A 27,743-nucleotide genomic window follows, 5' to 3' on the forward strand; every position below is an offset into this window, starting at 1 on the left:
GCTACCCCTCCTCCCCCTCACACACAGGTGAATACTCACTTTCACTTAGAGGTAGGACTTGTCTTGGGGGACAGGGCTGGCGGGCAAATATGTGTAAATAGCTAAGGTTTGTATGGTTAGGAAAAATACAAATTATCTTCGAATTTGTCATTTGTTCCGTAACCGAAATACAAACCACGCTATTTACAAAGGGTGACTTATCCCTTAGGAAGGGTGGAAAGTCCCCAGCCATACTGGCTTTGGCTTTACCCGGGGACTCAGAATCCGAGTGAGTCGCACTCGAGAAAAGGAGTCCCTGCACCTCACAAGTTCCTTGCACCGCAAGGAACCATGTGGCCTACGTAAGCTTGTGTGTGAAGGAAGAAGTGTGACCCGTCTTAGGCAGTTGACCTGGAGTTCCAGAAGGAACTCTGGGTTAAGACGTTCCCAATACCACCTCGTCAGGGTATGGGGGACGCGACAGTATTGACTCAATACTCGGAACACAAGGAAGCATGGTTTACCTGCAGAGGTTCGAGGTCAGCTATGCAGAGACCAGGATGCTGCTTCCCCGTAGAGGGGATGATGAAGAAAGAAGTAAGGGCCAGACATACTTCTTTCGTTCATGCAGACTAAAACCTGATAACAATGCCCTCAACCTTCTGCTACCTGTCCAAAAAGGAGCCTGAGGTTAGACCAGCTGTTGTGTAGCCACCACAGAGCGATAGAAAACGTATCGAGACTCCTGTGGGTCACGCCCTGCAGGAAGCGGGCTGCGAAGGTCATCAGACGCTTCCAGACTCCAGCTTGTAGCACCTGCGTCACAGAGTAGTATTACTCGAAGGCGAGGGACGTTGCGATGTATCCAACATCGTGCTGTAGGGCGACGTGACGGGGGAGGGTCTGAAGACAGGTCGAGATGAATGTCCTTGAGTCCGGGCTGAAGAGGTATACTGGTGACTCTCCCCCCATGTCCTCCTTGTGTTCCCAAATCGGCTGCAACTGAGGCCAAACTGCAGCTGTTCCCAGCGCTAACCTCTCGATTCCTGTACTGGCAAGAAAGAGAAGGTCTTGGGACATCAGACACAGAATGGAGACTCAAAATCTTGAATGAATCGGACCGAAGGGTCGGGACCCTCAGATTCTGAGTCTAGCCAACAACTCAGGAGCGAGCCTGAATGTTGCCTTCCCCTCTTCCTTAGAAAGGGGGGGAGTAGTAAGAGACCAAGAAGATTGCTTACACACTGGCCGTGGCCAGAGTGAGCAGAAGACCCAGGGCGGAATACAATCCGAGGCCTGTCGTAAAAGGGTCTTGAGAAGATCTCTTAAAGGACTAAAAGTCCGAGCCATGCTCCAAGTTGGAGGTCTTCCTCCGACTAGGGCAGGGACGATCGTAGCTTCGCATGAGCGAGGATAGATCCAGCGGGCAGGAAAAAGTTATTCCTTTAAGCCTGAAGGTCAGGGAAAGGCTGAGCGACAGGCTTCATTGCCAAGAGCGGAAAGGAGTTTCCTCCCGCCGAAAGGCAATAAGACCGTTATTGCTGGAGAAGAGGCCTCACGGGAAGAAGTATATCTCCCACGGCACCAACCACCTTAGACTCTTCACTTTGCCTGGGAGACCCCTGTGGATGACTATCGCAGATGACGCGACCTCCGTACCGCGACTGTAGCGGGTTGTCTCTTCTAGAGGAGGAAGCGTAGTGTCTCCAGGCATGAAGCCGAAGCGACGCCCCGGTTCGGGAGAGATGTCGCAGTGTGGTTGCTTGAGTAGTCTGCGCCGTGGGAGAAGCTCTCCCGGGAGTTCCGTCAGGGGAAGCAGAGGGTCCAGAAACCGTTCTGCACATAGTCCCAGTGGAGCTCTCCCATTGAAAGGTTGACAGACAACCTGGTTTTGTTGAGACCCATTGTCCGCAGACAAAAAGGAGGGAAGACGCAGGCGTCAAAGTTGTCCCACCATCACCGGAATGCATCTTGCCAGAGTCTCGGGGTCTGAGACTGGGGGGAAAACTAGCGGAAGCTTGAGGTTCCAAGCTGTCGCGATCAGGTCCCCCAGACCAGCACTTGCTGGTTACCCAAGGTCAAAGACCCCTAGGTACACTCTCTCTATGAGGCTCTGCTCGGATAGTCTGAGAGAAACATTCCCCTGCCTGGAATGAGAGAGCCGATGGTGGAATTGAGAGAATCTCAATCATCCCGATATCTCTACTGCAAGATGTGAAGGTGTGAAAATGCGTCCCCTGCTGGTTAGCATGAAGTCGACACGCAACGGGGCGACTTGGCAGGAGCGGTAGGATCTGAAGAGGGGCCAGACTAAGGCCCTTAAGCCTGCCTGAATGATGGAGAGGTATCCTTCAGGTCTTGACCATAGGCCTGGACCGGAACATGCCCCCCCCCCCTTTCCTTTGACGAGTCCGAGAACCGCATCAAGAATGTGGGGAAAGGACGAGAATATCCACTACCATCAAGAGGCTCCATAGGTCAACACCCATTGCAGGTTTAATAGTTCCGCTGGTCCCATAGGGCCAGGGAGTCCGGTTAAACATTGCCTGAAGCCACCGGAACTTGGATCGCCCCACATGGAACTTATCCTGAGGCGACCGTTCGGACTATAAACGGGTCAATGAGGAAAGAAGAACTAGGAAACGTTCCAAGGTAGGGCTGAAAACTCTGCTTGACTGAGAACAGGTACTGCGACTCTCCTCAGTCTTGCCACGGTGAACCGAAAGGAAGGCTCGGAGGATGTGGTAACAGAATCTGGCGTCCCCAGGTGGTCACCCATCCAAGTACCGACGTTGCTTAACCTCGCTGGACGGACGAGAAGCGGGGTTTCCAACGTGGTAAGGCGGTTGACTCAATATCATGGCCAGATACTCCAGATGTTGAGGCAGAGGAAGAGAAGGCTCCAAGCAAAATACCATGAGCCCACACTCATGGTCAGCATTCGGAAGCTTTTCCCGGCGCTGAATCAGGTCGAAACCCGAGCCTACCGGAGTTGACCAGCCCTCCAAACAGCAGAGGAGGCGGAAGTCTGCACCTGAGCGGCCAAGAGGAAGGCAGGGAGAGTTCTCTGGGGAAACAAACCTGCTATGCCACGGCGGGATAGCCACACTGCATCATAAGCAGGAATACTTGCAGTTTAGGCTGAATTCGACGAGCACCCTGGAAGATGGATGGAATGGAAACTGAAAGTACCCGTCCTTCCGATCCAGGGTTAAAGGAGTCCTGTCGCCTCGTTACCAGTCTGATCGATTCTGCTGGTCTACGCTGGCCGAAGTTTGTTCGACAAACTTGATCAGGGCTGAGAGGTCGACTATGGACGTCCCCTCTCAGATCCTTCCTTACAAGAAAGGATCGACTGAGGGGGCCGGGGGTGAAGCCGTCGATGATCCTAAGGAAGACCTTCGCCTAAGGTATGGATCATTCTGCCCAACCGGGCAACTCTGCTGATGCTATGGCATAGAGGTTCAGAGACACTGAATTCGCTGACAGAGACGGCAGGCGCGATATCCTTGGCTACTCACAGAGATTGTGCGGGAATGGGCATCGGGAAGCTGTCATTCGGATGAGTAACCTTAAGCATCCTCCCAGCGAAAAAACCTGCAATCCTAGAGTTCGTGAACTCCTTTTAGGACTATGCCCCCCCGGGGGAGTCTCCCGTGCCATCTGTTCCTGACAGGAGGAAACTGCAATTGGACACCTTGTCCCAGTTGTCGTAGCCGATAACTTAGGCCGACGTGGTTGAAAGAAAAGGGAGCTGGAGCCCTGCAGAGTCTGGAAGAAAGCGCCTTGGAGGAGTGAAACCGGAAGTCGATTTACTCCGCACAGCAGATGTTTAAGTCTCTGTCCTTGGGCAAAGACAAAACTCTTCTCAAGGATGGAAGGGTGTCTGAGGTCGTTGACCTCCACAGATGAGACACCCGAAGGAAGCCTTCAGTCAGTGCGTCCAGATGGTACAACATCGAGCTTGTCCGCAAGTAGATACTTAACGACGAAAGGCCAAGGTGCCTGAGCTCGAGAGGAGGAAAGTACCCTTGATCTTCCTGTAGCTTCCTTGAACCAAACCTCGGGCCGTAACCGAGGAGGGAAAGAACCTGGTAAGCTCCCAGAGGAAGAGGTAAGCAGTCACCCCTTGTCCGATGGAGAAATCTTCAACGGAAAGCCCCCCCGCCAAAAATCCTTCCAGGGCGGAAGAAGGAGAGAGTACTCGTGCAGGAGAGGGGACCCTCGAGACCGACCTCTTGGGAACCAACTTCGCCCTGGGGGAAGTCACCACGAAGTCCACTCCTCTCTTTCTCTTCAGCGTAGGAGAGACAGCCGCTGGTTTGTTACCCTGGCCGGTGAGTGCTGGTTTCATAAACCTCATTAACGCCCGTGCCAGCGGATCAAACCATGTCTGCTGCTCCAAGGACACAGAGTCCGAAATCCTCGCTAAGGTGAAAGGGATCGGGCGATCCTTTGGAGAGGACACGACGGTTCCTGCCTGAAAAGAAGGTGGGAAGAATGCTGTACTGACCTGTCTTCGTCCTGCACTACCAACCTGTGCTTGGATGGAGGTGATCCCGAGTGCCGCCTAGGAGCACGCGTCCCTGCTGCTACCACCGGCTGTGGAATTCGCCGCGAACTATGGTCGCGCGAGGGCGAACGGTCGCGCAAAGGCGAACGGTCGCGCGGGCGCACAGGCGAGTGGTCGCGCGGGCGCGCAGGCGAGCGGTCGTGAGGGCGCGCAGGCGAGCGGTCGCGAGGGCGCGCAGGCGAGCGATCGCGCGGGCGCGCAGGCGAGCGATCGCGCGGGCACGCAGGCGAGCGATCGCGCGGGCGAGCGATCGCGCGGGCGCGCAGGCGAGCGATCGCGCGGGCGCGCAGGCGAGCGATCGCGCGGGCGCGCAGGCGAATGGGCGTGACGGCGAGGGATCGTGCTGCCGCGTAGGTGAAGAAGATCGCTGGCGGTAAGCGATGGCGAGCAGCATGTGTAGGTGAATGATCGCGTGATAGGGTGCGATGGTGATCAGCATCCGCAAGAGGGCGATCGTTCAGGGTGGTGCGATGAGGAGCAGCATGCGAAGCGGGCAATCGTTCAGGGTTGTGCGATGGCGAGCTGCATGCGCAGGTGAATGATCGCGTGAAAGGGTGCGATGGTGATCAGCATCCGCAAGAGGGCGATCGTTCAGGGTTGTGCGATGAGGAGCAGCATGCGTAAGCGGGCAATCGTGCAGGGTTGTGCGATGGCGAGCAGCATGCGCAGGTGAATGATCGCGTGAAAGGGTGCGATGGTAATCAGCATCCGCAAGAGGGCGATCGTTCAGGGTTGTGCGATGAGGAGCAGCATGCGAAGCGGGCAATCGTTCAGGGTTGTGCGATGGCGAGCAGCATGCGCAGGTGAATGATCGCGTGAAAGGGTGCGATGGTGATCAGCATCCGCAAGAGGGCGATCGTTCAGGGTTGTGCGATGAGGAGCAGCATGCGTAAGCGGGCGATCCTGCAGGGTCGTGCGATCAGCATCCGCAGTTGAGGGTCGCGCGATGGCGATCAGCATCCGCAGTTGAGGGTCGCGCGATGGCGATCAGCATCCGCAGTTGAGGGTCGCGCGATGGCGATCAGCATCCGCAGTTGAGGGTCGCGCGATGGCGATCAGCATCCGCAGTTGAGGGTCGCGCGATGGCGATCAGCATCCGCAGTTGAGGGTCGCGCGATGGCGATCAGCATCCGCAGTTGAGGGTCGCGCGATGGCGATCAGCATCCGCAGTTGAGCTAGTAGCTGGCGAACCATGTTCCTTCAGAAGTGTTGGAGAACGTTGGCGTGCCAGCTGTAACACACGTGGGCGATCCGGAGATCGCTGGCGAGCTGATGATCGCTGACGAGCTGACGATCGCTGGCGAGCTGATGATCGCTGACGAGCTGATGATCGCTGACGAGCTGATGATCGCTGACGAGCAGAAGGCTACGCGTGGAAGCCCGCGCAAAGAAGAAGAGTCCTTGACCCCGACCTGAACCGAAGTTCTAGATCGCGAGGGCGAACGTGGGCGCACAGGGCACGTAACAGGAACCGCAGGGAAGATCATCTTGAAAGCGCTGACGAACAGGAGAGCGCTGACGAACAGAAGGGCGCGCAGGGAAACCCTGACACGCAAGGGAAGAACCCCCGTGGGGGCAACCCTTTGCCCCGAAGGGATCGTTGTCCGCCGGGAGTCTGATGTCCGTCGGAAGACCGCTGTCCGTCGGGAAGACTGTTGTCCGTCGGGAAGACCGTTGCCCGTCGGAAGACGAGATTAGACTGCTGTCCATCTGCACCAAGACGGAAGATCGAGAAAAAGAAGTTGTAGGCTGCAAACGGAGATTCAAAAAGGCGCCTCAAGCACCCTTATAGGGAGATGAGAGGCCCTTACGACGAGGCGGACGGAGGGCCTTACGGCGAGAGAGGCCAACAGCAACAGCAACAGAAGAAACCTCCGAAGAGGAGTCTCTATGAGTGTACTCTCTCGCGAACGAAAGAGAAACACTTCGTGGAAGAGACTGGTCAGCCAGTGACCTAAAAGGGGCAATCCTCCGAAGAGGAGATCCTGCAGTTGCCCAGCCCCTTGAGCGAAACTGCAGGTGCGACCGCTCAGCACCAAGAGCATAGTCGCACGAAAAAAAGGCAAGAGAAGAACCCCCCAAAAGAGGAAAAGCTCAAGCCTGGACAGGAAAAAACTTCCCTCGGAAGGAAAGTTATCCGCCCAAGGAGGCAAGCCTCCTGACTGTTCTAAAATGAACTGGAGAGCTGTCCGTCGACACGGGAGTACTACCAGTAGAAGGAGACACGCCCCTGATGACAATACAAGGGGGGAGGCAGCAACAGCCGAATCCCCAGGACTCAACCAGACAGCTCACACCGTTGCTATATTACAGAAACGAACTAGATCGGTAACTGTAAAAAATAAAACAAATAATATTAGTACACATTCATTCCCCCGGGAAGGCTCCGAAGAGGAATCCCGAGGAAAAGGAACAAGAATTACACAACAGGCACGTGCCCTCACAACCACTTACACTCGCGGAAGGAGAGCTGTAACCAAAACAGAATTATAACAATTATAATTATGTAACTATGTAATTATGTAATTTAAAAATGAATGAACAATAAAGAAAAAAACGAAAACCCCGAAAGGAATCGTTCTACAAGCTGAAAAATTAACAACTACAATTAGATTCATAAACTAATTGAGACAAAATGTACGGCGTAGCAACCCCACCCACACGGGAAGGAAGCTACAAGGGCGTAGTAAAACATAGTAAAAGGGTAAACGACCTCAAGAGAGAGAGAGAGAGAGAAAGACCGAAGTCAAACTCGATCGCAACCCATAAAATTAGGCCGTGGTGGCCTAACTGCCGAGGCCTCCACGTAGATATCGTACACTACACACACACATCTGAAAAGGAAACTTACTTATTTCTATACTCAAATATATATACAAACATGAAAACATGTTTACATATATATTGAGTAAAAGAAAAGTAAGCGATTAAGTAAAGACAAAACAGACAATGGCTGCCAAGCGAGGACCAAGACAGAGACGTCTGTCACAGTCCGAGCCAAAAGTGAAAAGTGAGTATTCACCTGTGTGTGAGGGGGAGGAGGGGTAGCTAGCTACCACTCCCCTACCCCCCCGCTAACTAGCGCGGGGGTAATACACCCTCGTTAAATTCTAATGGCTCGCCATTTCAGCTACGCTAAAAGTAATACCCTTTGTAAATAGCGTGGTTTGTATTTTGGTTACGGAACAAATGTGCATTATGACTTACAGTAATTGACACTATTAAATTCCATTTCATGCGATTATATGTTTAAAAGAATCATAAAGTATATAAAAATTATAATACTATACAAGAAAAACAATGTTTAAAATTGATTGTTTAGATATTACCTAGACACTTACCATATGCAACAGTGTGAACAGCTACTCCAACACTTTGGGTAACACTGGATGCTACATCGGAAGCTCCAGCAACTACACTTGACAAATAAACATTTGCAGTTTCACTGGCAGACCAAACAGTATCTTCTGACATTTGGTGGTGTTCTTTCAGAAAAGATAAAAAAGAAAGTTACTGTCATTAAATGCAAGAACAAAAATGAAAAATTTGAAAATAATATGTTATTTTCATTAGTAAAATAAATTTTTGAATATACTTACCCGATGATCATATAGCTGTCAGCTCTGCTGCCCGACAGAAAAACCTACGGGCGGAATACGCCAGCGATCGCTATACAGGTGGGGGTGTACATCAACAGCGCCATCTGTCAAGTAGGTACTCAAGTACTCGATGTCAACACAGAACCAATTTTCTCCTCGGTCCACTGGGTCTCTATTGGGGAGGACGGGTGGGTCCTTTAATTTATGATCATCGGGTAAGTATATTCAAAAATTTATTTTACTAATGAAAATAACATTTTTCAATATTAAACTTACCCGATGATCATATAGCTGATTCACACCCAGGGGGGTGGGTAGAGACCAGCATTACATGTTGACATTCTTATGAGCTAAGTATTCCGTATTTCATTTTAGCAGTTATTCAAAATAACAAACATAAAATAAATAAGTACCTGGTAAGGAAGTCGACTTGAACAATTACTCTGCCTTTTTAAGTACGTCTTCCTTACTGAGCCTCGCGATCCTCATAGGATGCTGAGCGACTCCTAGGAGCTGAAGTATGAAGGGTTGCAACCCATACTAAAGGTCCTCATCAAAACCTCTAATCTAGGCGCTTCTCAAGAAATGACTTTGACCACCCGCCAAATCAAGTAGGATGCGAAAGGCTTCTTAGCCTTCCGTACAACCCAAAAACAATAATAAAACATTTCAAGAGAAAGATTAAAAAAGGTTATGGAATTAGGGAATTGTAGTGGTCGAGCCCTCACCACTACTGCACTCGTTGCTACGAATGGTCCCAGAGTGTAGCAGTTCTCGTAAAGAGACTGGACATTCTTAAGATAAAAGACGCGAACACTGATTTGCTTTTCCAATAGGTTGCGTCGAATATACTTTGCAGAGATCTATTTTGTTTAAAGGCCACGGAAGTTGCGACAGCTCTAACTTCGTGTGTCCTTACCTTCAGCAAAGCTTGGTCTTCCTCATTCAGATGGGAATGAGCTTCTCGTATTAACAGTCTGATAAAATAGGATAAAGCATTCTCTGACATAGGCAAAGATGGATTCTTAACTGAACACCATAAAGCTTCAGACGGGCCTCGTAAAGGTTTTTAAATAGAACTTAAGAGCTCTTACAGGACATAATACTCTTTCTAGTTCATTTCCAACCATACGATAAGTTTGGAATATCGAACGATATTGCTCAAGGCCGAGAAGGCAGGTCGTGTTTGGCTAGAAAACCAAGTTGTAGAACATGTAGCCGTTTCGGATGAGAATCCGATGTTCTTGCTGAAGGCATGAATCTCACTGACTCTTTTAGCTGTGGTTAAGCATATCAGGAAAAGAGTCTTAAAGGTGAGATCTTTCAGGGAGGCTGATTGAAGCGGTTCGAACCTGTCTGACATAAGGAATCTTAGTACCACGTCTAAATTCCAACCAGGTGTAACCAAACGACGCTCCTTCATGGTCTCAAAAGACTTAAGGAGGTCCTGTAGATCTTTATTGTTGGAAAGATCTAAGCCTCTGTGACGGAAGACTGATGGATGCCAACATGCTACTGTAACCCTTGATAGTGGGAGCTTAAAGAGATCGTTCTTTCCTCAGATATAAGAGAAAGTCAGCTATTTGAGTTACAGAGGTACTGGTCGAGGATACGGATACTGACTTGCACCAGTTCGGAAGATTTCCCACTTCGATTGGTAGATTCTAAGGGTGGATGTTCTCCTTGCTCTAGCAAACGCTCTGGTTGCCTCCTTCGAAAAGCCTCTAGCTCTCGAGAGTCTTTCGATAGTCTGAAGGCAGTCAGACGAAGAGCGTGGAGGCCTTGGTGTACCTTCTTTACGCGTGGCTGACGTAGAAGGTCCACCCTTAGGGGAAGTGTTCTGGGAACGTCTACTAGCCATCGAAGTACCTCGGTGCGTCATTCTCTCGCGGGCCAGAGGGAAGCAACTAGCGTCAACCTTGTCCCTTCGTGAGAGGCGAACTTCTGCAGTACCTTGTTGACAATCTTGAACGGAGGGAATGCATATAGATCTAGATGTGACCAATCTAGTAGAAAGGCATCTATATGAACTACTGCTGGGTCCGGGATAGGTGAGCAAACTATTGGGAGCCTCTTGGTCATCGAGGTTGCGAAGAGATCTATGGTTGGCTGGCCCCAGGTGGCCCAAAGTCTCTTGCATACATCCTTGTGGAGGGTCCATTCTGTTGGAATTATTTGTCCCTTCCGACTGAGACAATCTGCTATGACATTCAAGTTGCCTTGGATGAACCTCGTTACTAGTGAAAAGTCTAGACCTTTTGACCAGGTGAGGAGGTCCCTTGCAATCTCGTACCATGTCAGAGAGTAGGTCCCTCCTTGCTTGGAGATGTACGTCAAAGCCGTGTGTTGTCCGAGTTCACCTCCACCACTTTGCCTTGAAGGAGAGACCTGAAGCTTTTCCAGGTCAGACGTACTGCCAGTAGCTTCTTGCAGTTGAAATGCATTGTCCTTTGACTCGAGTTCCATAATCCCGAGCATTCCCTACTGTCTAATGTCGCACCCCAGCCTACGTCCGATACGTCCGAGAAGAGAACGTGGTTGGGAGTCTGAACAGTCAGGGGAAGACCCTTTCTAAGGTTGATAAAGTCCTTTCACCAAGTCAGACCAGACTTTATCTTTCCGGAAACCGGGATCGAGACTGCTTCTAGCGTCTTGTCCTTTTTCCAGTGAAAAGCTAGATGGTATAGAAGAGGACGGAGGAGTAGTCTTCCTAGTGACACAAAATGAACCACGGATGACAGTGTCCTTACCAGACTCATCCACAGCCTGACAGGGCAGCGCTCCTTCTTCAGCATCTTCTGGATGGATAGCAGGGCTGGGGGTTGATCGTCTTGTTCAGCAACGTCCTCATCAGAGGGTTCCTCATCCGAAACTGATGAGGAAACGGCAACGGAGTGGGCAACGTCTGACTCGCTGAATCCGGTCGCACTGGTGGATGCGTGACGGAGCCGGACGCAATATCATGGTACTGCTGCACAGTCTGTGAACTGTCAACAACCATGGGGACGCGAGGAAGTACAGCGTCAACCCGAAACTGTCTAGACTGTCAGGGTTGTGCAGTCAACACCCTACCGGGTTGCTGAGGTTGACGCACTGCGTCACAACAAGTCACCTCTGCTGGTTGTTGAACGTCTTCCTAGTGACACACTGAACGTCAACAACCACCTCCGAGCGTCGCTTAACGTCAACGTGCGACTGGCAACCCACACTGGGTCGCATCGGTGGAGGAACCACCTCAACTGGCGGACGCGAGTAGGATACCTCAGCGTCAACAGGGCGCACAACCAACCGGTAGGAAGGTTGTTGGCCAGAAGGTTCTTCTCCGTATTAAGTCCTCTATCAAGGACACAAGCTTGGACTGCATGTCTTGCAGCAAAGCCCATTAGGGTCTACGGGAGCAGGTGTGGCAACAGACGGGGTTAGCGACTGAAGCGGAACCATTTACCATCCCTGGAAGCCTTGTTATGTGTGACATAATAGTACAGCAAAACTTCAAAGGCTCGACAAAAGTTGAGAAGCTGAACTGTAAACAACTGGAGCGTCTCCTGGCTATGCGCCTGGCCGAGTCTACCAGAATTGAGAAGTCTACCTGGGCAGAGGCATGAACTCCCAAGCTGAGAACTTCTCTCGTGTCCTATCAGACTCTCGCTCTATAAGCCAGATAAAAAGAAGGGAAATCAAAAGGTTGTATCCCTAAAACTCCTCCTGGTGCAAAAACCAGTCGCTTAGCCGACGTAACGCTCTCTAGGAGAGCGAGAGAGCACTAGCTTAACAACAACGGCTTCGAAGTAGCTAGGCCTAGTGTAAGTTCTGACGAGAGGCGAACGAGGAGCAGCAGTTACAAGATCCGGACGAAGATCCTTAAAAAATCATCATGATTTAAGGCTCCTCTCCAAATGACAGAGTCCTCAAAGGAATATCAGTAGGAGGGAGAACAGCACTTTCTCATCTACAGGAACCTTGTCCGAGAAAAGCTAGGTTATCTCAGTGAGGGTCTCACTGGTGCATTAGCAGCAGACCAGAAGGCAACGTTATGTAACTGCTTGACAGTCTGTGAACTGTCAAAAACTGAACTGTCAACCACAACAGGTGCGTGAGGACATACAGCACTGGTGCATTAGCAGCAGACCAGAAGGCAACGTTATGTAACTGCTTGACAGTCTGTGAACTGTCAAAAAACTGAACTGTCAACCACAACAGGTGCGTGAGGACATACAGCACTGGTGCATTAGTAGCAGACCAGAAGGCAACGTCATGTAACTGCTTGACAGTCTGTGAGCTGGCAACAACCAAAGCTGTGTGGGGAAGCCTCAACACCTGACTGACTAGTCTGCTGCGGGCGAGTGGCGGTAACCACAGTGGGTTGCGGAGGCTGACGCACCGTGTCAAAACACGGCAGCCTAACTCCACCCTCCTGTTGTTGTGGTAGCTCACGCACGGCAACGGAGTGCTCCGTGCGTCTGTGGGAGTCAGCATGCGTCTGGCAGGGTCGACTGCGCATGGGTGGAGGAGCTCTCACAGCCGGAGTGTGGGAGCAGGCAGCCTCAGCGTCTGCTGGGCGCACAACCGTGGCAGGTTGTAGGCTAACGGGTGCAGCGTCAACCTTCTCCGCAGCCGGAGTGTGGGAGCAGGCAGCCTCAGCGTGAGCTGGGCGCACAACCGTGGCAGGTTGTAGGCTAACGGGAGCAGTGTCAACCTTCTCCGCACGAAACTCCTGCATAACCGCAGCTAACTGAGTCTGCATAGACTGCAGTAAAGACCACTTAGGGTCTACAAAAGCGGCAACAGACGGAGCTACTGTCCGTTGTGACTGAGGGTCTAAAACAGCGGGTGCGGCAACAGACGGAGTTACTGCCTGTTGCGGAGCCGCTTTACCTCTCTTAGGAGGTGTGCAGTCATCGGAAGACTGCAGCGAGTCCGAACTGACCCAGTGGCTACACCTGGGCCGTTGGACTTGCGCGGAAGGGACCGACTTGCACTAAATAAGCTGCGAGACCTTGGTCCAAGGTTTCTTACGAGAAACCTCTTCCGCAGACGAGAAGTAAATGGGCTCTCTCGTCTTTGTGTGGGTGGGGCGATCTTGGGTAGATACGCCCGAAACCACGGAGGGAAAAACGTCTGTTCGTTGATCAAGGCCTGACGAACCCATAAGTCGTTCGACATTACTTCTCCCCTGGGCTTGGGAGCTTGCAAGAGGTCCCGGACTAGGTGAACGACAGGCACGAACAGACGAACCCTCGGACGCAACACTGTAACACTTTGCGCATATCACTTTATCACTTGATTTTCTGTTTTGCACTTATTTCACTGAAATCGAAACTTTTACTGATTTCTACCTGAAACACGCAATCCTACCCTTCATTAAAAGGTAGTAATTGCGAAAACAGTCGTATAATGCAACAGAAAACATATATAAAGATAAAGAATTCAGTGGCTGGGAAAGAGACTGTAAACACTAGTTCAAATAAACTACGTTTACAATCTCTCACCGCACATAGCCTGGGAACAAGAATAAAACCCTAGAAACGTTTTACCTTCTTCCCCTACAGCGACTAGGGAGGAGAGTAAAACGAGAACAACGTTACCCGCTTGAACGAAACGTTTTTTCTCCTCTCTCTCCCTCCGTCTCTATCTCTCTCTTTCTCTCTAGATTTCGCACCTGAGAGAAGAGCCCAATTATATATCGTCAAAACATGTTATTTGCTAAAGGAAAAAACTAAAAGGTTTTCCAAATAAAAAGTTCCTTGAATTTAGAATTTAAACCATTTAAGCTAAGAAAGAATGAACGAAACGCTAGAATCGGTTTACTCTTACTGCAAAGTGAAACCGTGATACACTCTCTCTCTATCGTAACGATAGAGCGCATGTTGAACGTCCTGAACGTCAACAACTGCGTAGACTAAAAAACTAAACGTTAGTTCATCTTTGAAAACAGTACGAGACTATCAAAGAAATTCTTTCATAAAACATTAAATTTAAAAAGTTTTAAATTCTTTAAAGGTTAAATACGATATAACGGGCTCAACGTTGATTAACTTCGGTTCCAAGTTAGGACCGCCTATATCAGGAAAGGTCGCATATAAACAAAACATAAAAATTTATTTTTATATGTTTATAATAAAAGGAAAGTTAATCGAAGAGGCCTAATAAAGGAGGAGAGATATAAAATATATAGATCTATAACGTGTTAAGCAAAATTACTAAAAACCTAAACACACTTCCGTCTAAGGGAAGGGTCGGCCATTTAAAAGTGAAAGAGAGTCCATACTCTCTTTGTCACCATAATTAAATCTATCCAAAACGAGTTCAAGTTTTGAAATGAAGATAAAACCCCTGCATAGCGAAAGCTCAAAACTGGAATAGTGTACTTCACCAAATAGTTGTGAAAACAAATCCAGTTAGTAACAGCGTATTTAGTAGGTCTTGCCAGTGGCACGACAGAGAGAAAATTGGTTCTGTGTTGACATCGAGTACTTGAGTACCTACTTGACAGATGGCGCTGTTGATGTACACCCCCACCTGTATAGCGATCGCTGGCGTATTCCGCCCGTAGGTTTTTCTGTCGGGCAGCAGAGCTGACAGCTATATGATCATCGGGTAAGTTTAATATTGAAAATTGTATTTTTCCTAACTTTACAAACCTGGAGCTCTTTACAGTGGAGATATCTTTCGGCGATAGTTGAAAATCACAAATTTTAAGTAATTTGTATTTTTCCTAACATACTTACCGAGAACTGCTTTCTTAGGAGGTACCTGGAATCTCCTCTCAACCAACCAGAGTTTTGTGTAGTCTACCCTACTTCCGTTTTCTGTGGGGACTAACTCAGCCGTAAGGAGAACGTGCCCTGAGGCTAGTCCCGAGCCAGGTCGGCGTTAGCTTGGGTCTCGCTCTCCAGTAAGTTCCTGGATGGTACAAAAGGTCTTAAGGTCAGTAAGACACTCGGGGAAGGTAGGGAGGGCCATTACCCTAAAGTAGTTCTCGGTAAGTATGTTAGGAAAAATACAAATTACTTAAAATTTGTGATTTGTTCCAACACAGAGACTTACCTCGAACTACTGTACTTTCTTAGGAGACTTACACTTTAGGAGGTGGGAGTGTCTTCCTGAACCCTAGACCAAGCTAACCTAACGTCCAGGAACCTAGATGGGAACTAGGTTGCAATATATATATCCGGAAAACGAAACGTAGGGAAAACCACACAAAGAGCTCATGTTAGTGTCTAAGTACTCACCCTTTCAAAAATTCCATGATGCTGAGTCCTGTGGCGAAGTTGTGGAGACGTGTCTTCTTCGGGTTGTATCTGGGGCTATCTCCGAGTAGGGAAAGGAAAAAGGGACAAGGGTAAAAGGGAACGAACCTGTGTCTCTTGGTTTTGCTACCCACAATTGCACCTGGGGCTACACCGTTAAATCGCTTGGAGCGCGGAGATGACTGTCCCAATAGAGAAACCGTCTACAGGTAAAGACCTCCTCGAGCAATCCTTGAGGTAATGTGTTGTGAAGGTCAACTGGTTCGACCAGGTGCCTGCTCTAAGGATCTGACCCACCGCCATGTTCCTCTCAGAAGCCAGAGATGTACTTAGACCCCTAATGTCATGGGGCCTGGGATTACTTGTCAGGGGCAGTCCCGCATCGTTATAGGTCCTGACAATAACCTGTCTCACCCAAAAGGAGATGGTATTCTTAGATACCTGCTTCTTCTTTACACCCGTAGAGACAAAAAGATTTTTGATACCAGGGCGGAGGTGAGCCATCCTCTCAAGATATTTCCTCACGGCTCGGACGGGGCACAACTTCAAATATTCTGGATTCCCTGTCCGAGGAATAGCCGGCATTGAAAAGCCCTCGAACTTAGGGTCCCAGACCGCTGGATTCTGTGTCTTCGCTACGAAAGAAGGGACGAACTTGAAGGAGATCTCCCGCCACCCCTTCGAATGAGAGATTTCGTGGGACAACCCATGGATTTCTCCTACTCTCTTAGCAGAGGCCAAGGCCAACAAGAAGACCGTCTTGAGAGTGAGATCCCTGTCCACTATGTCCTTCAGGGGTTCGAACGGTGGCCCACTTAGCATTTTCAATACCCTTGCCACGTCCCACTGTGGTACTCTGGAGGCTTGCGGAGGGCATGCTTGTTCGAAGCTCCTGATGAGCATAGAGATGTGCCTAGAGGAGCCCAGATCGATGCCCTTCAGAAGGAAGACTTGGCCCAAGGCCGCACGGACTCCTTTGATGGCCGGTATTGACATGCCCACCTCGTCTCTGAGATGCACTAGAAAATCCGCAATATCTGGGACCGAGGCTTTAGAGGCTTGATGTTCTTTGAGGCACACCACTTCGTAAAAGTAGCCCATTTCGCCTGGTAGACCGCTGCTGAAGATCGTCTCAGATCTTTTCTGCTGTACCTGCCAAATATCCTTCCTTCCTCAAGAGCCGCTCGATAGTCTCCAGGCGTGAAGGCGAAGAGACTGAGGATTATCGTGGAACCTTTGGAAGTGTGGCTGCCAGAGTAGGTCTGGTCTGTCGGGCAGAGGCCACGGGGGAAGACATGCGAGGTCTCTTAGATCCGCGAACCACTCCCTCTCCGGCCACCAGGGCGCTACCAAAGTCATCTTTAAGTTTCGAGCTGCCCGAACTCTGTTGAGCACTTGCCTGATCAATGTGAAGGGGGGAAAAGCATACACGTCGAGGTTGTCCCATTTGTGTTGAAAAGCATCTTCCAACGCCGCTTTTGGGTCTGGGACAGGAGAACAAAATACGGGGAGTTGTGCGTTCAGTCTGGTTGCAAAGAGATCCATCACCGGCGAGCCCCATTTTTGAATGATGAGTCTGGCTACTTCTGGGAGGAGGGACCACTCGGTTCCCACTACTTGTCCCATCCTGCTGAGCCCGTCGGCTAGGACATTCCTTTTGCCTGGAATGAACCTTGCTGAAATCACGATCTGTTCTGATTCGGCCCAATCCAGGATCTCCAACGCAAGATCGCACAACTTCGATTTTAGACCTCCGTGTTTCTTTATGTACGCTACTACAGTGGCGTTGTCGCACATTAACGCCACTGTGTTTCCCCTCCGAAGATCTACGAACTGTAGGCACCCTTCTCGGACTGCCTTCATCTCTAGGACGTTGATGTGTTGACCTTTCTCTTCGTCCGTCCAAGTTCCTCTCGTTGACTCGTTGAGGAGATGTGCTCCCCACCCCTCTTTGGAGGCGTCTGTGAAGAGAAGCATCTCGGGAGGCTCGGTTGCGAAGGGCATCCCCTTGAGGGTATTCGACCGACATAGCCCCCACTCCAGGGAGTGTATTGTCTCCGAAAGGACGGGAATTAACTTGTAGGGCGAGTCCACTTGGCTCCAGAGCCCCTTCAGGTTCCATTGGACGCTCCTGAGTCTGAGCCTCCCCTGGGGAACCAGTTTCTCTAATGACACTAGGTGCCCTATCAACCTCTGCCAGTCCTTGGCTCTCCTGGGTTGTCCCGAAAGGAAAGGCTGGAGGATCTGTTCCAGGTTGTTCAACCGCTCTTCCGATGGAAAGGCTCTCACTAGTCGGGAATCCAACACCATCCCCAAGTAAGTCATCCTGGTGGAGGGAGACAGATTCGATTTCTCCAGGTTGATCGTGATACCCAGAACCTTGCAGAATTGTATTAGTTTTACCCCTTGCTCCCTCAAAACTTCCTCTGAGGAGGAAAGGAGTAACCAGTCGTCCAGGTATCGAATGAGGCGCATAACCCGCTCGTGAGCCCACACAGAGACTGTCGTGAAGACTCTCATGAATACCTGGGGAGCTGTTGACAATCCGAAGCAGAGAGTCTTGAACTGCAGGATCTGGGAACCCCACTTCACCCGGAGAAACTTTCTGCTTGAGGGGTGGATCGGGATTTGAAAATATGCGTCCTTGAGGTCTATGGACATCATGAAGTCCCCTTCCCTCAACGACTGCAGGACCAACTTCGGGGTGTCCATTTTGAAGTCGGTCTTGCACACAAACTTGTTGAGGGCTGACAGGTCTATCACCGGTCTCCAACCCCCTGTCGCTTTCTCCACCAGAAAAAGACGACTGTAGAAGCCTGGGCCCGGATGTAGGACCACCTCCACCGCACCTTTTTCCAACATAGTGGATACTTCCTCCTGAAGGGCCGCTCTCTTCAAGGGGTCCTTGGGTGCTAGCCACTCCGCCAGGCTGGCTGGGATCAGAGGTGGAGGTTCTGTTAGGAATGGGAGTCTGTACCCTTCCTTCAGTACGGATACTGTCCAAGGCTCCGCACCGTGAGCCCTCCATGCTTGCCAAAAATGTCTGAGGCATCCCCCAACCTGAGGCTTGGGCAGGAGTAGGGGGCCTCCCACTCTATCTCCTTCTGGAGGAACGGCCTGAACGCCCTCTCCTGGACGCTGAGTAGGCCGACCTAAAAGAGGCAGACGCTGCTGGAGCTCCTCTACGGGGGGGCTGCGGTGGTTGAGCCCAAGAGTTAGGTGGAGCGTCTCTCCTCGTCTGGCTAGGAGAGGCACGAGAAGTAGAGGGTCCATCCGACAGCGCCCTCCTGTAAGTGGGTCTCTTCACAGAGTGGGGTCTGGGTCCACTCACTTCCTTCCTTTTCATGACCTTCTCCATTATCTCCTCCAGTTGTTTTAACGGAAACAGAGTCACTCCACACAGGCAGGCTCCTCATAGCCCTTGCCTCTCTGTCAGGGATTTTTTGGGACAGCTTGGCTAGGACTGTATCCCTTCTCCTAAGCACCCAGTTGACTGACAGGGCAAGAGACTGGAAAGTCAGGAACTTTAAGGTCTTTCCTCTGGAGATGATGAGCTCCTTCAGGAGGGCCTGGTTCGCAGGGTCCGTCAAGTCGTAGGTGGCTTGAACACCTACCTGAGTGGATGCCCACCAGTCCAACCAGGAGGCGACGTGGACTAAGTCCTCAGACATCTCCTCCATCATCGAAGTCTCCGACTGTGAGAAACAAATCGGGGCTTACGTGGCTCTGTCCTCCGGGGCACCTTGACCCAACACCTCAAGGGAAGTCTCCATCTTGCAGGCTCCCGGTCGCTGCCCCTCTGGCACATAAAACCTACTCTGGGACCTTAGTCCTTGGAGTAATTTTAAGGAACTCTGGGACTTGGGGGCTTCGGCATTGCCCGCCACAACCTTGTCCACGTGTGCGCGCCCCAGGACCAAGTCCCTGGCCACAGGCAGTGCCAGGGAGGGTTTCTGCTGCACGGGGGCCTCCATCAGACGATTAAGGCTGGAACGCCAGGCATCTTCGTCTGAGGGAACAGGCTCCTTGATCCGGTGATGCCTCCGTATGAGACCTAACACCCTCCGATATGCCGAGTCCTCTGTTGGGGAACCTTCACTGTCGCCAGCAACTCCCTCCGTCTGAGGCCGAGGCGACGGGCCGACGGGCACCTCCACCTGGAGCTGTGGCTCTGACTCGACGAGCACCTCCCTGTGGTGGTAACGGTCTGTGCCGACGGGAACCTCCGCACTAGACCTGGGTGTTGGGACGGGTATAGCCGTGTCGGCGAGGACTTCCGTCCGCAATACGTCTTTGGACAACGAGGGTGAGGCTTCCGTGGGCTGGCCTGAAGAAGGAAGCCGTCCCTGCGAGTCCATTGGCCGAGTCAACTGCGCTGACCCGACCAGGCTGCCCGTCCGAAAACGCGGCTCCCCCCGCTGTGCGGGTTGAGCCGGAAGTTTCGCGGCCTTACGCCTACCTGTAGAGGTCTTCTCGCTCTGTTCCTTGCGAGGGTCATACTTATGTCTTGCAGAGGGCCTCCGTGGAGAACCGTCTCTGGGCCGCTGACTCGGAGAACGCGGGAAATCGTCGAAGTCCTCGACCCTCCTGCGGGGAACGAAGACCCACTCACCTTTGGGGGACCTACTCCTCCTGTACTTCATCCTCGGGGACCTGGAACGTCTTCTGCTATACCTCGACCTCGAACGAGAGCGCCTACTCCTGGATCTCTCCCTCCTCCGACGGCGCCTCCTCCTCGCTTCTCCCTCCGAAGAGAACGATGAGCCGGCTGCCGAAGACTCCGAAGATTCAGCATAACCCGACCGACGGGCGGGCGCGTGGGCAACGGAGGCCTTCGTGAACTGTTGAGTCCCGGAGGTTGAAGGTTGCAAAAACGAGTCAGGAACCGCCGACAGAGGGGCTGGAAGGGAGGTCGTCCGCACCACGCTGGGGAACCAGGAATCGAGGCCATCCTCCATCCTCAACGGGGACCTACCTGGAGTTTTCGGGAGCTTCCACCCGAAGGGCTCCGTTACCATCGAGTCCAACTTATCCTGGATGCCATCAGCTGCCGAGGTACAGTACCTGAAACGCAGGCCCAAGACGCGGGCGAAGAGACAGGGACATTATTACTCCACATGGGGTCATCGGAGGAGACGTGCCCCCCAATCACAAGGGCATAGTCTCCAAGACCCCCAGACAAAGCACTTTCAGGCCCCCCACTTGCCTGTGAAGATTCAGCAACCCCCACATCTCGAATATTAGACTCTTGGGGAAGAGCAATCGGCACCTTCCCCGCAACGGACTTACCTCGTCCCCTACTCTCGGTAGGGGAAGAAGGAACAGAAACCTCGTTAGACCTCCCAGGCGACGTCAAGGGCGAAGAGATGCTCACCTTCCTGGTGGATCGTTTAGTGGACTTCTTCTTTTTCGTACTAAAATGAACCCACTGGATTTCACTCCAAGACACACACTCCGGGCACGTATCCGCCGCCGAGCACACTTTACCCCTACAGCAAGAGCAAAGGGAATGCAGGTCAACCTCCGGCTTGGATAAGAACGCTCCACACCACTTCCCGGCCCTAGGCCCAGGACAACGGCGGGTCTGCTACATCACAACACAAAACCACAAGACACAGGAACGCAGGGAAAGGATAAGGAATACACTCGGGGAAGCACAAGGGAATCACGCGAACACGCGAGAACACAAGGGAAAACACAGAGATACCACGCGGGAACCACGTGGGACCCACGAATCAGGGACACAAAGGGTCGCACAGAAAATGGAGAGCGACGGGATGGTATCACGATGCGACCAGAGAACTTACTGGAGAGCGAGACCCAAGCTAACGCCGACCTGGCTTGGGACTAGCCTCAGGGCACGTTCTCCTTACGGCTGAGTTAGTCCCCACAGAAAACGGAAGTAGGGTAGACTACACAAAACTTTGGTCGGTTGAGAGGAGATTCCAGGTACCTCCTAAGAAAGTAGTTCGAGGTAAGTCTCTGTGTTGGAACAACTAGCCATTAAGCTTTTTGCGAGTAATAACCCACCACTAGTTAGCGGGGGGAGCAGAAGAGTAGACTGACCACCCCTCTCACACCTGCACTTGTAACAAACTGTCACTTTGCAATTGTTGTATAACTTTGGGGGGGGAGGTGATGTTGGGACCAGTATGTGTAAAGAGCTCCAGGTTTGTATAATTAAGAAAAATACAAATAATTTCCATAAAAATTCATTATTTTTTCCTACACTACTGCATATAAAAACCATTATACTCTTTAAAGTGGAGACTCACTCCATGATGGGTGTCAATCCAAAAACCAACTGGAAGGGGACTGACCCAGGATGTATACTCTTTGCTTCACATGAGCTATTTAGAGGTCACCCTGACACCTCGTTAGCCCTTGTGGTTAACTGCCACAAGGGTTAACGGCCCGAGCAATCCGTGCTAGGTGTAAGAATTTAGCAATATAACTTGACCAGGTAAAAGTAATTCTGGAGCTAAACTCGGCACTTAACTTAATCATTACCAGACTTCAACTCCTTTGGAGGACAGGGACATAACAAATATATATTCATACATCAAGTTACACAAGGATTGATGGTACCCACCTGCAGTTACAGGAGGTCAGCTTGCACAGTTCCTCGGATGCTGAGCCCTAAGGGGGGAGAGAATGAAATAGGAAGTGGCCATTTACTCACCCAACCATTCTAGACTTATTCGCGGGTAAAAACTGCCCTCAACCAACTGCTAATTGCCCTACAAGGGAGCTGAGGTGTTGCTGACCATGTTTTGTGCAGCCACCACAGGACCTAAGGTAAAAGTACCTCTTGATCACCTGTCTGATCCAGGAAGAGATGGAGTTCTTAGTGACCCTTTTATTCTCCCCAACTTCGCAAAGCGCATACTGATCTGAGGGCGGGCTTTGGCAGTTCTTTTAAGGTACTTCCTCAGCTCCCTTATTGGGCAGAGTAACAGCTGATCTGGATCCTCTGTTACAGACTGGCAACTCTCAATCTGGAAGGGGCCAAATCTAGAATGTGCTACAACTGGATTTTGAGTCTTAGCTACAAATTCTGGGACAAAAGTTAGTAGCACCTCCCCCTATCCCTTTGAATGGGTCCCGTCATAGTAAATAGCATGTAGCTCACTGACTCTTTGCAGAGGCCAGTGCTAGGAAGAAAACCGTCTTCAGTGTCAAGTCGCGATCTGACGCTTGACAAAGAGGAGTCTCTGCTGTACGTGACCCTGCCTTAGAAGAGGGCAGTTTTGGAATCCTGAACCCTCGCGTAGAGGCCATTTCCCCTTTCCCCACCGGATGGGCTGAAAGGCGTTTACGGGGATGGGAACGAGGCGATGGTGACCTGTCAGTGTGATGTTCCTTAGCCTGTTGCTGGTCACTGCGCGAGTGTGCAGGTGAGTGCTGGCGTATTGGCGAGCGCTGGTGCATTGGCGGCAGCAAGTGCGCAGGAGAGCGTTGGCGCACAGTAAGGCGCTGTGCAGAGTGTTGCGCAGTTGGGCACGGGAGCGCAGTAGAGTTCTGGCAGGCAGTAAGACACTGCACAGTTCCTTTAGAATGCGCAGGAGAGCGTTGGCGCGCAGTAAGACCAAGCGCAGGGTGTTGTACAGTCCCCTTAGACTGCGCAGGAGAGCATTGGGATGCAATTCGGCGCTGCGCAGGAGACTGCTGGAGAGCAGCTTCAGTAGAATGCAGGTGCGCAGGTGTGCACTGGCGAGCTGAAGAGTGCCGGTGACCCGGAAGTTGTCGAGGAATCTTCGGTACTGGAGAGCGCAGATGGGCAGTGGATTGCTGGCGCACTGGAGAGTGTTGGCGCACAGGAGAGCGCTGTAGCTTGGGAGAGCGGTGTCGTATAGGAGAGCGTTGGTGAGCCAAAGACCGGAAATTCCGTGGGACCGCGCTGAAGTTTCGGTGAGTGTTATTGCGCCGGGGAGCGTTAGCAAGCTCAGGAAGGAGAGCGTAGGTTGGCTGGTGAGAGCTGGCAAGCTGGCAAACGGTGCTCTCTAAAATGGCGAGGTTGTGCCGGAGAGCGCCGGCGATCAGGAGATCCCTGGGGCATTAGAAGGCGCTGAGGATGAGCATGTGAAGGCTGTATCAAACGAACACCAAAGCGCTGCAGAGCGCTGACAAGTTGGAGAGCGTGTGCGTTCTGTAAAGCATAACAGAGCCGGCTGGCGCTGACGAGATGTTGGTGCGCTCTGGTGCACTGCAGGGCGATGGCGAGCTGGAGAGCGTTGGCGTGCAACTGCACACTTAAGTATCGCCTCAAGAGGCTGTACTGGAGACAGGAACGGTGATGGTAGGTGGGGAGGTTGGCGGGCAGGAAGCACAGGAACAAGGATGTACCCTTTGGAAGGGCGAACATCCACCGATAAGGATCGCAAATGATCTACAGAAGAGTCCAGGACCGAAGTCCGAGGGCTAGCAGCAGCGTTGTCAGGAGAAGGTCCAGAAAGGGGTGAAGGTCGAGGGCCAAGAGACGACTGAAGCGAAGACTCCTCTGCAGGGGACGGCTGCGATGATGAGGCTGAAGAGCCGAAGAGGCGCCTTTTCACCGATGGTGAAGGACGACCTCTAAGGAGAAGCGGACTGACCATGAGCAGCAGCAGTCCTCCGATGAGGAGTCTCTATACGAGAACTCCCCTGAGTGAGAGAAACACTCGCAAGAGAGACAGACGTAGGACTAAGCTTCCCCCTCAAACGATGATCAGGAACGGGGAAACTAAGTCGGCAACAACAGCTGGGGAGTCTGGAGCGGCAGGGGCATTGGCAAAAACCACAGAAGTCACCTCTGACACCACGACGTCGATGAGCGCAAGAAGATCTACTTTCGAAGTCGACGATGAGGGCTGCACACTTGCACCCCGGAGGATAAGCTACAGCAAGGAGTCCTTGGAGGGCAGACCCGGAAGCCCCAAGGACAACCATACAGTACCTGTAAAACAGAAGACATAGACAAGGCCTTACCCAGGGGGAGAGGTGGGGCCGCATCGCTAGGGGAAAGCAACACCATCCCTAGAGGATCGGGATTGGCCACAATTAAAAGGGACTACGCTACTACTTGACAGTCTCTCGGAAGAGGCCGAACAAGTAGTAGCTTCAGAGGAAGGTCGGGATATGGAAGAAGAGGCCTTCGGTTTTTCCCCCTTTAAAGGAACCTTCGAAGGAGAAATATCCTGTTTACACATCTTCCATCGTCACCCAAACCTCTCCCATGGGAGGGAGACCACTGGTTGTTACTATCACAACGCTGACCGCTGCAAGAGGGACAAAGGGCGTGGCGATCGGTCTCCACGGCCGACATATCGGTTCCGCAGGGTCGGTCATCGAGGCCGCGGCAGGTGCACATGGTCGCAGAAGAAAAAGAAAAAGCACAAAAGAATTAATGACAGTCCAACAATAACGGCGAAGGATGAGGAATGGCAACAACTGTACACCATCCGAGCCAAGAGCAAAGCGAGCTAAATCACCGGTGTGTGAGTGGGAGCAATAGCAAGCTACCCCCTCTACCCCTCGCTAAATTTTAATAGCTCATCATTTCAGCTTCGCCGAAAGTAATACCCCTAAATAAATAGCGTAGGTTTGTATTCCAGTTACGGAACAAATACTAGATTAAAAATGGAGTAATTACTCAAAAGTGTTGCTATTTGTGAATTGTATATTTCATGGACACTTTTGAGTAATTAATTAATTTTTTATTTAGTATATATTTTGAATATGACAAATTTGTAGATAATTTGTATTTTTCGTAACTATAAAAACCTTAGCTATTTAATAGGGGTATTATTTCGGCGTAGCTGAAATGACGAGCCATTAATTTTTAACGAGGGTTAACAACCCTCACTGCTGGTTAGAGGGGGGTCGGGAGGGTAGCTTGCTACCGCTCCCCCTCACACACCAGTGATTGAGCTCACTTTGCTTGGAGGTAGGACTTCAAGGGGGATAGGGCTGGTAGGCAAGTTTGGTTAAATAGCTAAGGTTTGTATAGTTAGGAAAAATACAAATTATCTACGAATTTGTCATTTGTTCCGTAACTGGAATACAAACCACGCTATCTAATAGGGGTGACTCACCCACTAGGAAGGGTGGACGTCCCAGCCAATCTGGCTTTTTGGCTTTACCCGGAGGCTTCTCATCTGAATGAGTTAGCACTCAAGAAATAAGGAGACCCTGCACCTCGCTACACAAGCTGTGTGTGAAGGTATGTAGAAGTGTGACTCGTCCTAGAAAGTTGTTCCGAAGTTCTTTAGATGGAAAACTGTGCACTAGGACTTTCCTAATACCACCTCGTCAGGGTATGGGGACGCAACAGTATTAATCTACATAGTAGGTACACAAGGGAGCATGGTTTACCTGCAGTGGTTTGAGGTCAGCTATGCAGAGAACCCAGGATGCTGCTTTCCCCAAGAGAGGGGATGATGAAGAAAAAAATAAGGGCCAGTCAAACCTTTTCATTCATGCAGACTAAAACCGGGTAACAATGCCCTCAACCTTCTGCTACTTGTCCAATAAGGAGCTTGAGGTTTTAAACCAGCTGTTGTGCAGCCACCACAGGACTGATAGAAAACGTATCGAGTCTCCTGTGGGTCACGTCTTGCAGGTAGTGGGATGTGAACGTGTTTTGACGTTTCCACACCCCAGCTTGAAGAACCTGCGTCACTAAATAATTTCTTTTGAAGGCCAGGGACATAGCTATGCCCCTGACATCATGTGCTCTGGGGCGACGTGACGGAGGAGGGTCTGGATTCAGTGCAAGGTTAATGACCCTGCGAATCCATGCTGAGATGGTGTTCTTGCTGACCCTCCTCTTAGTCCTTCCTGTGCTGACAAATAGTGCTGGCACACAAGGATGGGCTGCGGCTGTTCTCTTGAGGTACAGCCTCAAACTCCTTACTGGGCATAGTAAGATGGTCTGGGTCATCTGTTACAGTACGGAGACTAAAAATCCAGAAGGAGTCGAATCGAGGATCCGCTACTCCCGGGTTCTGAGTCTCAGCAATAAACTCAGGGACGAAGCTGAACGTAACCTCTCCCCATCCCCTTGAATGGGCGATGTCTTATGATAGACCATGAGGTTCGCTGACTTGCTTGGCTGAGGCTAAAGCTAGCAGGAACACCGTCTTCCAAGTTAGGTGGCGATCTGGTTCATAGGGAGGTCTCTTAAGAGTCCTGAGAACTTGAACCACATTCCATGAGGGAGGTCTCACTTCTGACTGGGGCCAGGTAAGTTCATAACTCCGTATGAGTAGAGAAAGTTCTAGCGATGAAGAAATGTCCATTCCTTTCTGTCTGAAAGCGAGGCTCAAGGCTGAGCGATAGCCTTTCACTGCCAAGACTGATAGGTGCATTTCTTCACGCAAATACACGAGGAACTCCGCTATTGCTGGAATAGTGGCATCAAGTGGAGAGATACCCCTTCCAGGACACCAACCACAGAAAATTTTCCACTTTGCCTGGTAGACTGCTGCTGATGATTTTTGCAGATGTCCAGACATCCTGTTCGCAACCTGTTGCGAAAATCCTCTCTCACAGAGGAGATGCTAGATAGTCTCCAGGCATGAAGTCGTAGCGAAGCTACAGCTTTGTGGAAAATGTTGGCATGTGGTTGTTTGAGTAGATTGTGTCGTGGAGAGAGTTCTCTTGGTGGCTCCGTTAGGAGTTGCAGAAGGTCTGGGAACCATTCTACATGATGCCATAGCGGAGCTATGAAGGTCATTGAAAGATTGACCGATGTTCTTGTCTTGTTGAGTATCCTCCTCATCAGACAGAACGGGGGAAAGGCGTAAACGTCAATGTTATCCCACCGTTGTAGGAAAGCATCTTGCCAGAGAGCCTTGGGGTCTAAGACTGGGGAACAATACAGCAGGAGCCTGAAGTTCAGGGCCGTTGCAAAGAGGTCCACAGTCGGAGAACCCCACAAAGTCAGGACTTTGTTGGCTACTAGATGATCCAAAGACCACTCGGTACTCACTATCTGAGATGCTCTGCTCAGGTTGTTGGTGAGCACATTCCTTTTGCCTGGAAGGAAGCATGCCGATGGTGGTATCAAGTGGATTTCTGCCATCTCAGTATCTCTACTGCTAGATGGGATAGTTGCTGCAAAAAAGTACCTCCTTGTTTGTTGATGTAGGCTACTACTGTGGTCTTGTTGCTCATCACCACCACAGAGTGACTTGCCAGGAACTGTTGGAACTGTTGAAGGGCCAGAAAGACAGCCTTCATCTTTAAGAGATTTATGTGGAGGTACTTTTCTGACTCTGACCAGAGGCCTGAGGTCCTGTGGTGCAGCACGTGGGCCCCCCATCCTTTTTTTTCAAGCGTCTGAAAACAGCATCAAATCCG

General features: G+C 50.9%; 2 protein-coding genes across 8 annotated transcripts in view; both read right to left on the bottom strand.

Moving 5' to 3' along the window:
* LOC137631739 (differentially expressed in FDCP 8 homolog) overlaps window positions 1-8,047 on the bottom strand; it is a 222,534-nt gene extending 214,487 nt beyond the window's left edge. For all 3 annotated transcript variants that reach the window (XM_068363646.1, XM_068363644.1, XM_068363645.1), the window contains exon 1: window positions 7,894-8,047. In XM_068363646.1, coding sequence (XP_068219747.1) covers window positions 7,894-8,026 — 133 coding nt within the window. In that variant the 5' untranslated portion in view covers window positions 8,027-8,047. The remainder of the gene's footprint in view (window positions 1-7,893) is intronic.
* Window positions 1-27,743, bottom strand: part of LOC137631735 (band 4.1-like protein 4) — a 773,040-nt gene that overhangs the window by 484,256 nt on the left and 261,041 nt on the right. The gene's annotated exons all lie outside the window — the stretch shown is intronic.

Source organism: Palaemon carinicauda, chromosome 40, assembly GCF_036898095.1.
Source record: "Palaemon carinicauda isolate YSFRI2023 chromosome 40, ASM3689809v2, whole genome shotgun sequence".
In the NCBI taxonomy this organism is placed as follows: domain Eukaryota; kingdom Metazoa; phylum Arthropoda; class Malacostraca; order Decapoda; family Palaemonidae; genus Palaemon; species Palaemon carinicauda.